The 15,397-nt window shown below is 41.2% G+C and overlaps 1 protein-coding gene across 10 annotated transcripts in view; it reads left to right on the top strand.

Annotated features, from left to right (window-relative positions):
• Nucleotides 1-15,397, top strand: part of DOCK3 (dedicator of cytokinesis 3) — a 184,947-nt gene that overhangs the window by 60,876 nt on the left and 108,674 nt on the right. For all 10 annotated transcript variants that reach the window (XM_027886464.1, XM_027886466.1, XM_027886470.1 and 7 more), the window contains exons 7-9: nucleotides 2,859-2,943; nucleotides 10,146-10,187; nucleotides 11,590-11,744. In XM_027886464.1, coding sequence (XP_027742265.1) covers nucleotides 2,859-2,943; nucleotides 10,146-10,187; nucleotides 11,590-11,744 — 282 coding nt within the window. The remainder of the gene's footprint in view (nucleotides 1-2,858; nucleotides 2,944-10,145; nucleotides 10,188-11,589; nucleotides 11,745-15,397) is intronic.

Below are 15,397 nucleotides of genomic sequence, written 5' to 3' on the forward strand. Positions count from 1 at the left end.
AAAGACTTCTATGTAGAAAAGGAAGAATGTGTAAATGTCAGTGGAAGTATCCCAGGCATGTGCTACCAAGAGGTGAATGATGGGTTTGGGGATATTTTGTAGGTATAGTTGGGAAATCTTTTTGAAAGGCGGTTCAGTGCGAAGGCAGAATAAAAGGGCACAAGAATTTGCTTGTAAAAGGAAGTATTGTGGAGAGAGGAACTGTCAAATAAACAAAGCAGCACATTATGTAATTTTTATGCATGCTATGTTTTAGAGAAATACTGCTTGGCAGCTGCTGCCCCCAGTATTTGATAATAGAGAGTGAAAGTGGGCCACTGACTGTCGTTGCTGTTTCAAGCATTATGTTGTCAGTCCTGCAGAGACTAAAACATAATTGATACAAATTCAGTGTACAGAGCTGAACTTCCACCTGCACAGTAAATGGCAGCGTGTTGGTACCACAGCAGGGACACCCTTATTTGCAGGGAGCAAGTATTGTGCAGGATTAACATAGAATTAGAGAATGAGAATCTTCTGGGCTGAAAATCCACGGTGTTAAGGGATTTGACTAAAAATAGGATATGAGATAAGTTTCACAGGGATGCTGCTGCAGTTGTGTTGAACATCATTAAGTAGAAGATAATACGTTTGTCATGTATTGAGTAATGAGTCCAACCACTGTTTGACCTCAGGTCTCCAGAGAGTTGAAATGATGCAAATACAACCCTGGCAGGCTGGGATTGGCTCTACCAGCTTTTCCTGAAGAACTTTCTTAGAGCTTTGGAACTGCCCTGGAACTGTATTGCAGGGACAAGTGGGTTTGGGAATGTTAGCAGGAAATTATTATTTCATATCTGTGTGTTGAGGACAAATTCCTTTATCAACGTGCTTTAGGGGTGGATGTGTATGTACACATGTGAATGTCAGGGCATTTTGGAGGTTTTTTGGATATTCAGATTCAAAAAAAATTCTGTGAATGAATTTGATAAGCATTAACATCTTTTAAAAGAAACTGTGCAGTGATCTCTGCTTTTACCTGTCACCAATTTTATAAGTACACTCAAATGGCAGCTGCACTTAAGGGTTACCCAGTGCATTCTTATTTTACTCTTTTTCATTTGGTAAATAGATACAGTCATTTTCCTCTTTGCAGCTGCAGTTTTCAGATGCTCGTCCTGAGCCACAGATAAGTTGTGTTTGATAGGTTTAATCAAAACAAAACGTGCAGAAGGTGTAAAACCACAACGGGGCATTAGAATCTGGAAATCAGTATTTGACATGAAACTGCACTGAAGAAGGAAAACCCTCCCTTTTTTTTTTCCCATTGAAAATGTAATTGATTTTGGCAAAGAACTACGAACGTGGAAACTGCAGTTTGTCAGTAGGATATTTTGATGACTGTGCAGTAGTGTCTGACAGTTGTTTGCCAGCAAGTGAACCAGGGCCGAGCTGTACTTTTGAGATGTGATGGTTTAGGGGTATAAATAAAGGAGGAAAGTTGGATTAGACAAAGTTTCAAAAAGAAGTGAGGAGTTTGGAAACTTCTGGGTAAAATGTTTCAGCTGCTGTGGTGAGCAAAGGTAAGGGAGCTCCTCCTACCAACCTCTGGTTCTGCCTTGCTGTTGTTTTAAACCAACTGCTCAGAGAGAGACGCTCTGTTGCCTGGAGCCTCGTGCTTATTGCTCCACACAATTACTCTGCAGTACCAGAGAGGTTTGTGCCAATAAAATTTTTCATTTGCCATCAGGAACAAGTCTGTGCAGAATGTTTCCCTCTCTGATTACAAAATTAAATTGACTTCTGCTTTTCTTCTGTAGTTAGTGACAGAAGGAGTGCAAAGGTGGTTCGTGAGGACATCTCTTCTGTATATTTTTTTCTCTAAGACTGTTAAGAATTTCAGTATAAAATATCCATAAGTGAAGAGTCAGTAACATAAGACAAAAGCAGGAAAATGGTTAATTCATGTGTCTCTTTAATTTGCTCCTAGTGTGTGTGTGTGTGTAAAGTAGATTTTTATTGTAATGCTCAGAACTCTTTGTGCCTCAGAACCTGGTGATCCGTGGAGTGAAACCTGGGTTTTGTCACCTTTAAGGATGTCATGTTCTGCAGTCTACAGTTCTTAATTAATTGTTATCAGGTTTTCATTTATTTGTCTGGATGAAAAATATTATTCTGTCTGCTGCTCACCTGCAGCTGTGACCTGAACTGCTGCCTTTATTGCTGATTCCTCAACTAGTTGTTTTTTTTTGCACTGGGATGCTTTTTTTATAGTTTATGTATTTGATTGGAGCCAACATATTCCATTCAGAGTAATTAAAAGATTTTTGTGTGCGTGCTACAAATACAGATTAAAGTCCTTGTTATTGTATTTATTATTTAGCAAAAATGCAAAGTTTACACAGTGATGAAGTTGGGGGTTAAGTTGTACGAACACCAGGAATATCAAAGTGGCTTCCCAAGGCTGGGGGTGTGTTTGCACATTTGAACAGGGCTGCTAATGGAACTTTTTCATTATTTGGTGAAGGAACTTACTCAAATACTGCAGCAGAAACCAGAGTACAGGCTTTATTTGCCTGCTGCTTTTCCGTGTTTGAAATTCCCTTGTTTTGGGTACTGCACCAACATACTGGGCAAACACCTCACCCTGCAGTAATTGCTGGAGCTCCACTGAGAGCAGGGAACAAAAAGGAACACGTTCACAGTGGGGTTTGATTGATAATTTTATTTAGAAGAGTTATCTGTTTATTAAATCACAATTGCCGTGAGACTGAACTAGGCTGATGTTTCCCTGTCCCTGCTCTGGGTAAGCACAGGTAGCAGGTCCCAGGGAACACTGATGGGTGACACTCACTCTGCTCCTCCCTTCTCTTTTGCAGACACTTGGGCCTGGATTTAGTTCCTCGGAAGGACTTTGAGGTTGTGGATTCAGATCAGATCAGTGTTTCCGATCTTTATAAAATGGTAAGAAATCCGTGGGAGATGCCTCTGAGTTTTGACTGTGGGAGGGAAAGAGGGAAAGTTTTTATTCTTTACTCTTACATGTTTTCTTCAATGGTGCTGGAGCTGAAAGTCTTCTTCATTTGCACCCTGACCACCAGAACAGTCAGTGGTTTTGGTAGGCTCAATTTAGTGAGAATGAAGCAACTTTCTGTTGGAAATGTCATGCTTGGATACATTTATATTCCAATTTACAAAGTAACATGGTGTGAAAACTGGTGAAGGTTTCTCTGAGTCCAGTATATCCAATGGGAGAGCTGGTGTTTGATTCTTTCAGGAGATTTGGGAATGAAGAATTAAGTGAAAAGTCTACTTTTAGGAGTTGCAGAGATAATAAACACCTTTGCCCTGTTACAAAGGTTTTTGATCTCACAGAAAAGGGGAGGGAGATCAGTGAATATTTAAATTTAAGCAAAACTAATCCTTGAATATTAAATCTCTGTTGTGTGGCAGTGCCCTTTAGAAAACCCATGGGGTACATTTGAATATTTGGGTTTTCAGGTGAGGTACTTTAATTCCTTTATTGGAGTAAATTCCAAATTCTGTCGTTATTACAGTCCTGTTAGTACATGGTGAAGTTACAGTTGTTTTGGAAATGTGAATTGTGCCATTGATGAACTGTAAAGTCACTGATGCATTTTACAACTTAACTGTGTTTGATTTCTTTGTTAATAGGAATAATACAGATAATTTGGTTTTGACTGTGTAAATAGAGAAACAGCATGTAAAATTCAGGACAATGAATGAAAACCCTTCCTCAGATGCTATTTGATCTAAAAAAGCCCCAAAACAACACAAACAAAACCCCTCAGCAGTTGTTTTATACAACTTCTGAGCTTAATGTCTGCCAAAGAAACTAGTGGCTTTTCTACATAATTACTGTTATAGTGCCACTCACTTCTAGTAAACTTTTAATTTTCTGTTTTAAAATGGATCTGACTTTTGGCTGTGTAAAATTAGGGAGTGATAGGTCCATGTCTAGGTGGAGTTTTTTGATATGCAAGATGTACTCCTCCCTAAAACAAAGGCATCTTTTTTAAGCAGGTTGGTGCTGTTACTGGTTGGGATTATTTGCACCATTCAACAGTGGATTTCATGGGAAAAAAGTATGGATTGTTACTTAAGCAATATGGAAGTGCATCACTCTGCAGTGCTGATTTTAATGTTTGTTCCTCATGTGCCGTAGTTTGAGGAGAGTTTGGTGCTATCACAGCAGAGTTCTCCCTCAGTACAGCATGGAAATAACTTGGTACCAAATTCAGCCAGTGAGGACTCGGAGAATGCGAGATGATTGGTTTATTACTCAGTTCTTCGTTCTGCACGTTTTTTTACTCTGAATACTTGGGGTACTGCAAATAACCAGTTTTTATTATCAGAGCAGTCTGATTATGTCACTCAAGTCCTGAAGAGAATGTCCCCAGCACATTGTGCTGCTCCATTCTGGGCTGGTCTCAGGACCCAACCATCAGTCACTTCACACTTCACTCTTACTGCACTTTGTAGATTCAAGAAGACAGTGCTGTCTGATCGTGTCTGCATCATGTCAGGAGGCGATTTCAGGAACCAAAGCAGCTGAAAAACTGTTGGTTTTTTAACACAAAATTCATTAGAAATTGATGGAAGGGAATATTGGTAATTTTAGGTAGTTTAAGGGGTATAGTTTGAGATGGTTTGGGGATTGTTTTTGTTATATAACAAAAGCGCAGGGAGAGAATCCTCCTTACTCCTGGCAAAATACTTGAAGGATACTCCAGTGAGCAACGAGGTTTTACATTGTAAATTTGCAGGAGTAGCTGGGAGAGCCAAATTACTTTCTCCAGTTTGCAGGGTTGTAGAATGTTAAATGTAACAAGGGGAACAGTCTCGTGTTAGCAGAGCAGTGGAGGGGGTGACACACCAGACTCTCCTCTCTGTGGCAGTTTGTTGTCAGGCATTTTGTACTGACTCATTAGACTTAGCATTGCTCTCCTTGGTAAATTTTCAGTCTTCAAATGTGAGCATGTTTTTTAGCTCTCCTGTTTCATGGCTGAGCATATGTGTGAGTGCTGGATGATCCTGTGTTCCCCTCTTTGTCAGAACTGTTGTTCTTTGAGGCCTTGTCCCTCCCGTTTCTCCAGGTTGCTTGTTCTGGAGCAGCGTGCTGCGTTCGTCAGGAGTCGTTGCTTTGCTCTTGAAGGAAAAAAAATTGCCCTTTTCTTATGACAGTGTTTGTGATTTTTACCAATACGACAGAACCCTTTAAAACTTCATGTTACTTTTGAAATGGTGGGAGAAGATGTTCTCGGGATTGTGCCACAGAGCTCAGTGCTGGAGTTGCCGCTAGACTGAAGGTGTCATTTAGGAACACCGAGTGCTGCAGAATGTCAGAAACACTTGGATGGCACTTCTTAGTGAAAGGGTTACAAGACACAAATTGTTGTGTCAAAAGTGGAAGTTGTTTCAAAAAGTGGAAATGTTCAAAGCTGGCGATTAAATAGGTTTTTTATAAATGTATTGGTTTGGGTATGTGTCTCGGGGAGGTGCATGAAAGGCACAGCTGTTGGCTCTGTAACTGCTACAGCTCGGCTGTTTCTTCCAACTATATGAAAGAAATACCCTGAGTTTACCAGAGTTCCTAAGAAATAAAGTTCCTCAGTAAATAGTTTCAAATTAATGCTGCCATCGCTTCATAACTGCTTATTTTTTATTCAAATGAAAAATGTGATTAGTAAGAAGGAACAGTTATAAAACTCAATAATTCAGTTGCTCAGAACTCTTACTAGAAAAGGAAACCAGCTGGACACAAACTGTGCAGGAAAGCACATGAAATCTCTTTGTGTTTCTTTTTTGGTGGTTGTTTGTTTAGCAGAGCAGATTCTCAGAGAACAGGTTTGTGTACATTTGGTTGTAAACCCCAGGAAGAAGTCAGATGAGAATATGAAGATAAAAGGCAGTTTGAGACTGACTTGGCAGTGATGAGATTCACTTACCAAGCATTGTCAGGAAAGGGAGGATGAAAAACAACACTAGAAACTCATATTGGTAGATAAGATATCCTGAGAAAGAAGTTTGGTGGGGAAAGAGAATTCATATCTGTTTCAGTACAAAGGTGCTTACTAAGAGGCCAAGTTGGATAAATTGAGAATTCTTTGTTGCCTTCAGTCATTAAAGTGAAAGGGAAATGGAGATTACCAAGAGCAAGAATAGAAGAACAGAACTGTAGAAAAGTAGAGTAGCACAGATGGGTAAATAGAAACATTAGAAAGGCAATGCACAAATTCAAATGTAACAAGCAAATATGGTCAATTGTATCAAGAAATGGTTTTATATAAATTATATAGTAATTGAGAAACTAAAGAAATGCTTTGTACTGAGGGAAACAGGTTGGCACACAGTGCAGTACAGTACTGTGGCATTTCATGCCCTTGCCCTGCTGAATTCTGATCAGGTGGTCACTTGATGAAGTAATTATCAGTTCCGGGGGATTTAGGATATATACATTTCACTTGGGATGTCTAGAGAAGCCACATCAGACATGTTAGTGAGAATCATTGGAGAGATGGGTAAGGTTCCAGAATACAGGCAAAGGGCAAGCAAACTTAACACCTGAAAGAAAGGTGTTGGAGGAGGAGAAGATAGTAGTTATCTGCCTGTAAAACATGCTGGGGAAAAAAACACATTAATTATTTGCAACAGGAAGGTGAGTAATAGTGAGCATGAACTTCTTCAAAATAATCAATTTTTATAAGTTACAATGCACTTCCAGAAAAAAAATAAGTCTAGTGGATAGAGGAAAAGCAGCTGATGCCATATTTCAATTTTCATAAAGGTTTAAAATGTTTTAACTGGAATTCTCCTAAAGTCATTAGTTTTAGATGAAATTACTGTAAACACAGAGCTAATTAGAAAACCCATGCTCAAAAAAAAAAAAAAAAAGTGGTTGTCAGTAATTTGATTAAATAGGAGGAGGGATGAATCAGCTGAATTTCTTGTGGTCATCCTCCATTTTGTGGTGCTTCATGTTTAATTAAGGACTAGATGCTGAAATAAGGAGTCTGCTTTCTAAATATGTAACTTGCACAAAGCTGGAATTTTGACTCTTTTGTGGGACTAAAGGATCAGAATTCCAAATAATGTAGAGAAATTAAAGAAATTATACAAAAAGTGTAGTATACAAGTGAGAGTCGTCAATGCGAGTCTGAACTTTTGCAGTTGGTTGTTCTCTCTGAAGTACAGGCTGGGACACTGCAAGCTTGGATGGTTTTGTAGAGAAGATTTGACTATTATAATGGAGTCAAAAGCTGAATTATTAATCTTTTCATCCTAATGATGGATAAGGCAAAAATCAGTGGTTTGAGGCTACAATAGCAAGGAATCAGTTTAAGCATCAGAAAGCATTTTGATAAGGAAAGATATGATGAACGTCTTATCTGTTCGAGTTTGCACAATTTAACCAGGCAACTCCCTCTTGGGAAAAATAAAAGTAAAACTGATTTTTTTTTTTTTCTAGAAGGAAGATGGATAATTTCTTAACAGTCCTATTTTTATATCACCTTGTTAGGCTGTTCAGGTTGGAAGGGACCTCAGGGGAGATCTAGTCCAGCTTCCTGCTCTCAGTGCAAAGTCAGTGTTGAATTCAGACCAGGCTGCTCGGAGCTTTGTCCTGTTGGATCCCGATATTCTTCGAGGAAAGAGATTGGGTCCCTGCTCTAAAGCTTGGCTGTCTTGATGGGGTTATTTTCTTCCATGTTGGAAAGTTGGGATATCCTGTGTTGTAGCTGATGACCACAGTGTTTTGGCTGCTGTGAAGGTCTGTAAAGAACCTGTCTCAACTTGATGGTAACTTCATAGTTACAGCAAAGCTGCCCTCAGGTCACCTACAGAGCTTCCCTTCTCCAGACTCAGATTGCTGTTCACTCCATCCTTCTCACACACCCTGCCCTCCAGCTCCCTGCTGCTCCCCTGTCTGTCCTTGCTGAGCACAGGGCAATGTTTCAGCTGGAGTTGAGAGAATGCTGAGTAAAATGTTACCCCAGTGACACTGGGCACATTCCTGGTAACAGAAGCAGTAAATTGTTGGAGGTCCTTGCTGCCAGAGTTTGCCTTGCTTCAGTAGGACCCTGCAGTCAGTCTGCTGCCCCCAGTCTGAGAGCATCTGGGAGCTGATGAGCTGCAGGGGTCGCAGGGCAGGCCTCTAAAGAATTCACACCATCAGCCACCACCTTTTGGAGCTGACAGTCCAACTGTTTGTTGGGGTTTTGCTGAGCAGGGGATAGACAACAGCCATCAGTCCTCCCTTCATCTTCTGATCAGGTCATTTCACACCAGAGGAATCACTTGATCCTTTATGATTTACCCTTGGTAAATCCATGTTGGCTGCTTTCGGTCACCCTCCCATCCAAGTACCCAAAACTGGCTTCCAAGAGAGCATGTTCCCTTTGGGCACTTTGCTGAGCTGTAACAGAAACTCAGTCAGTGATTGTATATTGATAGTGTGGTCCTGAAGCAAAAAAGCAGAGAGTTAGTTGAAATCTAATCTTTTGATTGTGGAAAAATATAAAACCTGATTATGTTTTTGGCCACTTATTGTTACAGATTTAGCTCAGTGGTCACTCTGTAAGGAGCTGTGTTCACTGAGGAACCTGGAGCTCTTCAGACACCTCTCATATTTATGGTGAATGAGTTTCTCACCCACTTTCTTACTTGGATTTCAAGATGAATTTTAGTCAAAAGAAGCCAGGACAGGATACCTGGAGCAGCTTAAATAACTGGTCTTTTCTTTGCCAGCTGATTCTGAGTGGTTGCAGGTGACAGAAGATTCAATAAGCAACTCAGCCACCTAAACTTAGAGGGTTTTTTGGCATTCAGAAGCTGATGCAGTAGTTAGACAAACAGTGGAGCAGGAGACCATTTTTTCTTTTACTGACAGTGTGAAAGGGGACTTTTCTGTAACTGTGAATGTAAACAGATGTCAAAATACGCCATTTAGAATCATAGAGTTGTTTGGGTTGGAAGAGACCTTTAAGATGGTTGAGCTCAACCATGAACCCGGCACTGCCACCAAACCATGTCCCCGTGTCTACACAGCTTTGTGTCCCTCCAGGGATAGGGACTCCACCACTGCCCTGGGCAGCCTCTTGCAATGCTTGGCAATGCTTTGTGGGGAAATTTCCCCTGATATCCAATCTAGTGGTGAGGGGACCAAAACTGAGCCCGGGATTTGAGGTGTGGCCTCACTGGTGTTGGATCCAGGGCCCTTTTTGGCAGCCAATCTGCTCCTTATGCTACACAGTGTCAGTGTTTGGTCAGAATGAGATGTTGGGTTTGTAATAGAAGGGGAGAGAGATGGGGCAAATGAAGAGAATGTTTAATAAGGTGTGGTAGTGTCAATGGTGATATTTCAGCTTAAAATGCTAATGTTGAGATGATGGGAAGGGAACGGGCATGGCAGAATCATTAATGATATGGTTTTTTAAAGCTCTCTGAAACCTTTTCAATTTAGATTAGTATTTAAATCTGCCTTTGGAGATTAAATGGGTTCAGTGAGTCTTGCAGTCCATTTTCTGATTATAACATCTCCTTCTAGCATAAAAGGCTTCAAATACAGCATCATCCTCTGAGTTCCCCTTTGGACATGTAGCTCATTATACTGATGCTTCTTTACAGGTGTTGGTCAGCTGAAACTGCAGAGGAGTCTTCAGCCATTTATCAGGATTTCATCTTCTGATTAGAGCAAAAGATTTAAACAAAATCTAAAATCCATCTTTCATTCTAGCTGTCTGGGTTTTTTTAACAAATGCAACTTTTCATTGACAGCCTAGTGGTAGATGAGGATTAGTGGTGAGGTATCTCCCTGTTTACCAGCAGAACACATAGATTATACAGTATAGGGTGATGAACTCTTGAGAAATGCTGTTACACTGTTGGAAATTCTTTCTAGCTTGTGACAGCCATTTCCTTTAAAAGTGAAGGTAAACACCCCTGTAAATTGAAGTAGTTAGGCTAAGAAATGGCTTAACTGAGAAAAGCCCTTAGGAAAGCTGGGGATGATACGCTGTGAAAAAAGGCTGTGTAAAGTTCGTAGTAATTTTAAAAGTCATACTTTACAATTACTTCTAATGCTACACAAATATAAATATTTCTTACTTTCAAAAAGGTTTAAATTGTACTACTTTGTGTCTCCACAGCATTTGTCAAGTAGACACAGTGTCCAGCAGAGCACGTCACAGGTAAATACCACCCACATTGGAATTTTTTATTGTCTTTAAGTATATGTAAAGGTATAATGGAGATTATTGGGTGAGTCCCTACCTGCAGAACACTTCCTCAGAAGATCCTCAAATACTTAAGTCACTGAGGTCCTTCTCTAATTCCATTTAGGTCTTTTTTCTTTGGCTCTGACCGTTGTTAAAAGATCATCTTGTGTAGTGAGATCCAAAGCTTGCCTCTGCCCACCTGACTCTGCTTTCTCCCTGCTGACACGTGGCTTGGTGGCCTCTGCCTCACACCCCCTTTCTGCAGTCATGGAATCCAGTCCTGGTCCTGGGAACTGCCTTGGAGCTGTGCAGAGATCTGTGCTTCCACAGCTGCCTGTCCTTAAAAGAATGAGGATTTACTTGGGTTTAATTGAAAATCCAGAACAAAATTCCTTTTAAACCAGTACAAATCTTGAGTTGGAAGTCTGGAAACTTTGAGGTTTTCTTTGTTGATGTGTACCTGCCTATACATTCAGAGGAGACAAGCCTAGTGAGCTTAGGATAATCATGCCACTTGTTTATTAAGATCAGCATAAATAGATGTAAAGGGGTATAAAACTAAAAGCATAAATTTGTTTCTGATGATCCCCCCTTGTTCCTTGGGAGAAGAAACCGCCCCCCACCTGGCTCCCCCCTCCTGTCACAGAGTTGTGGAGAGTGAGAAGGTCCCCCCTGAGCCTCTTTTTCTCCAGGCTGAGTCCCCCCAGCTCCCTCAGCCACTTCTCATCACACTTGGGATCCAGACCCTTCCCCAGCTCCATTCCCTTCCCTGGACACCCTCCAGCCCCTCAATGTCCTTCTTGAAGTGAAGGGCCCAAAACTGAACCCAGGATTTGAGGTGTGACCTCACCAGTGCCCAGCACAAGGGCATGGTCACTGCCCTCATCCTCTGGCCACATAAATTACCTCTGTAAATGAATTGCAGCTGCTAAAAAGAAATAATGGAATAAATGTTATCCTTAAAAATGCTTTGAAGGACATCTGCTTTAATGAAAATTCCACTGAAGTCTATCTACTTTAAATGGAAATCATCAGGAACCACCCTAGCACATCTTATTATAGTTCATTTTCACTACCAGAATAAAGCCAAAATCTGAGAAATAGGGTTGACTTGGTTTACTTGATAAAACCAGATTTCAAATGCATAAACCATTTATTTCGTATCTACTTGGTTATCATGGTTTCTCAAACTATTGAAATTATAAGTGGAAAAAACAGAGGAAGAAAACTTCATCTAGCACATATCTGAGGCAGAATATATTTGAGATTAAATTTAGGTGGAGAAAGGAGAGTGGAGTCTCAGTTAAAATGATGGAGTTGGTCCTGTGTCCTTTGTTTGTGGAGAACCACAGATGATTTGCCCTGGTTCTGGCAGGTGGACACGATCCGTCAGCGCCACGGGGAAGCCTGTCGCATGCCAGTGCCTCACCACTTCTTCCTCAGCCTGAAGAGCTTCACCTACAACACAATTGGAGAGGACACAGATGTCTTTTTCTCTTTGTACGATGTCCGAGAAGGCAAACAGATCAGGTAAGAACTGAAAAGTTTCCTAGAGAAAAAGTTATATATGATGGATATACATTGGAGAAACAACCTGTGGTCTGTAGCTGTGGCACAGCTGAAGGGACAGAGCTGGGAAATCATAACTTGCCAGCCCTGCAATGCACAGAGGGGAATATCAGTAACAGTGGTGTTTGCATGTGAAATGTAGGGAAGCACTAAAGGCACAGGATGGCTGGATTTTGTTGGGGTTTCTGGCTTTGCCTCCCCACGTTACTGAGGGTCTTGGTGTCCTGTAGCTGCCTTCTCAGGGCTGTTGCTTAAGCATCACCAATAAAGGCCGGGCCAGGCTGTAGGATGGGTTTGAGAGCACTGCTGTGTGCCTGGTGATGAATGGAGACCCTGTAACTCTGCTCCACTCCTTGCCTTACAGGCCTGTCACAAAAAAAGCTGATTTCATCACTCTGCTGCCATCAATATAAACTATTCACATTCATCCCCTGTGTCTGTGCTCTCAGCACATGGAGCTGATTGGTGCCAGTGTTCACAACTGTGAGATGGGCTGGGTTTCTCCTTTACAACTGTGTGTTTTGAAAACTGCAGAATACGTACAAGAGTATTGCAGCATTTGTGTTGTTTCTTGGAAGTTTAGTAAGTGTGCCTTGGCCTGAAGTACAGCGTGTCTGTGGAGTGTTCTGAGTTTTGGTTAAGGCATGTCCTGCCAGTCAGCACAAACCATATTTGCTGCCGTAGTCAAAACTCTCCCGGTTCACAGCAAATTGGATTTAGAGTTGTTCCAAAGTGAGGGAAGAGCCACAAAATGTTCTTTCCTCTCTTCAGAAGAACATTAGTATGTGAGTAATGCTTATCCAGGAAAGGTCAGAGCAGAGTGATAACAGCTTTGTAGCTCTTCAGAGTACAGCCCACTGTAAAACTGGTCTGTATTGGGAAGCCCTGATGACTTGATTACATCTCATGGAAATGTCTGCCACCGTTTAGTTAAGCAGTTTACAGGTTGTTCCATAGAATATGGCAAGAATGCCCAGCCTGGTAGAACATGGTGCTTATTTTACCCCTCAAGTGAGAAACACTTGTTTTGATCACAGAATATCCTGAATTGGAAGGGACTCTCAAGGATCATTAATGTTCGACTCCTGGCCCTGCACAGACACCCCAACAATCCCACCCTGCTGAGAGCGTTGTCCAAACACTCCTTGAGCTCTGGCAGCCTTGGTGCTGTGCCCACTGCCCTGGGGAGATTGTTCAGTGCCAACCACCCTCTGGGGGAAGCTTTTCCTGAGATCCAACCTCAACTTCTCCTGACACAACTCCAGGCCGTCCCCTGGGTCCTGTCCCTGAGAGCAGAGTTGGGAGCTGTCCCTCTGTTCCCCTCGGGGGATGTTGAAGCCTGCAAGGTCTCCCCTCAGTCTCCCTCAGGCTGATCAGCCCAAGTGCCCTCATCCCCTCCTGGTGGCTCCTCAGAATCCTCCTCATCCTCAGCTCTGCTTTGGACACTCTGCAGTGGCTGTACTTGAGGAGTTCATGCCTATGATTCCTCTATTAAGAGAATTACCAGAAAATAGCTGTTAAAAGAGAAAGGTGAAATTGGCAAACCAAATCAAAAAAATGTACTGAATTTATCAGTTTCTACCACAGAGCAGTAAAATAACAAATTATTTAGATGAGGAAAGCTGCAGGGAAGAGGAAGGGGCAAGTGGACAAGCTGCTGCCAGCAGAAATTGCTTTGAAAGGAGATAAATTGTCTTGGGCTGCATTTGCATAGTATGTAAACATTGAATGGTAAGCTTTAAGAAGGGGTTTTTGCCTGTGATAAAAAAAATAAAATAATAGTTATAATGAGAAAAAGCACAAAGAGTGGTTCAGGCATATTTAAATCTATATAGTAATGCTTTGATGTGCAAACAGTTGTTATTATTTAGCTCTTGGTATTAAGCACCAGTGATCTGCTGCAGTGAAAACAGCATAATTTTTACATTTTCCAACATCCCAGGGAGTGCTGGGGAAGAAATGTGTAATGAGGCTGAGCTCTGTTTTACAGAAGAAACCAGAAAACAGACAAACACATTGCTACAAATTTAGAATGATGTTTTTATATCTACTTGAAAAGATTTTCTTTCCTCTCAGGATATAGTACATTAAGGTAAAAAAAAAAAGCAAACAGGTAAAGCTTCTGCTCACTGCATTCTAAATAAAAGGGACAAATTCACTTCTGAAACGGTTTTGAGGTTGATAAATTGCTTACCCAAACAGCTCCTGCTGGAGGCTGAGTGGCTTTCAGCGTTACTGCTTTGGACATGTGCTGGATTACAAACCTCCCTGAACCTGCTGGGGGGAAGAGTTATTTCCCACTTCGTTAAGGGAGGAATTGGTGACATTTGCGCTGTTTGTCAAGGGCTGGACTAACAGCGGGTGCTGGTTGTGGATTAGCAATCAGAAGGTTGAAGCTGCAGCAGAAATACAGTTTGAGGTGGTTCTCAGGTTCTGAATACAAATATGTTCCGGTGTTTAATGGTTTGTGCTGTCAGAAGAAGGAGGAGGGGACAAAGGGTGACAGTGGGGAGCTCTGGACAGCAGGAACAACAATGCTGCTGTGAGAGGGGTGAGATCTAGAGGTAAACACAAGGAAAAACTTACTTGATTTTTAGTCTGAGAGAAATATAAATATTCACTTGAATATGCACTTGTGAGTGCGTAGAACTTAATGGCTCAGGTCAAAAGGGATTCAGGTTTTTTGTCTTTTTTTAAGTGTTTGGGATTTCCCTCCCACCCCAAGAAGTCCCATATTCTTATGTACAAAAGCCATTAGTCTGGCAACAGTATGAAAAAAGGAGAAACTGAGGAAATCTCATGAACAGGGTGGGGAAGAGACAAACTTGTAGGAAAAAAAAATACAATTAGCAAAAGACATCAAGGACCAAAAAAAAAAAGAATAGTTCTATAATGCTTTACCAGCAAAAAAAATAATTTACAAAATCATGAATAACTGAACAGATTAAAGGGGACTTTAAGCCATGAGCAGATGTTTCCAAGATAACTGGAGTATTTAATGGCTGTTTTGCCTCAATCCCCCTAAGAAGGTCAGCAAATGCGAAAAGTTGGGGAACAAATAAACTACTTGTTAGCACTGAGAAGCCACAAGATGATAAGTAAAAGTCAACATAGATTTGTCAAGCACAAATCACCTCAGAGCCAACTAATTTTGTTCTGTTATATGGGAATGCACCTCCTGCCTCAACAGAAGAGAAGCATTAAATTTGATGTGGTACGGAGGGACATACGGGCTGGATGAAACTGCTCTAAAAGAGCTGGAGACTGGTAGAAAAAGTGATGCAGGGCAGTTATTTATGCTGGGTGGATGCAGAATATATTATATATATTTAAATTTTTGGTCGTTTTTTCAGCATGATTTTGAGGGGTGGAAATGAACTGAATTCAGTAAAGCAGTGAGGTTTAGCTTCCTATGCAAACAGTAGCTCTTTTTTTCCTAGGAAATGCATGGAATTATGCAGAGCTTAAAAAATTGCACATTGCAAAGCACAGTAGCAGGTTTTGTCTGAAAACAGACTGGAAAAGTCCCCTAAATATCAGAGAATCACAGAATGGCCTGGGCTGGAAGGGGCCTTTAAGCTCCTCTCGTTCCACCCCCTGCCATGGGCAGGGAC

This window comes from Empidonax traillii, unplaced genomic scaffold (assembly GCF_003031625.1).
Source record: "Empidonax traillii isolate 1590-97213 ecotype Southwest subspecies unplaced genomic scaffold, ASM303162v1 scaffold187:size1931383, whole genome shotgun sequence".
NCBI classification, from domain to species: domain Eukaryota; kingdom Metazoa; phylum Chordata; class Aves; order Passeriformes; family Tyrannidae; genus Empidonax; species Empidonax traillii.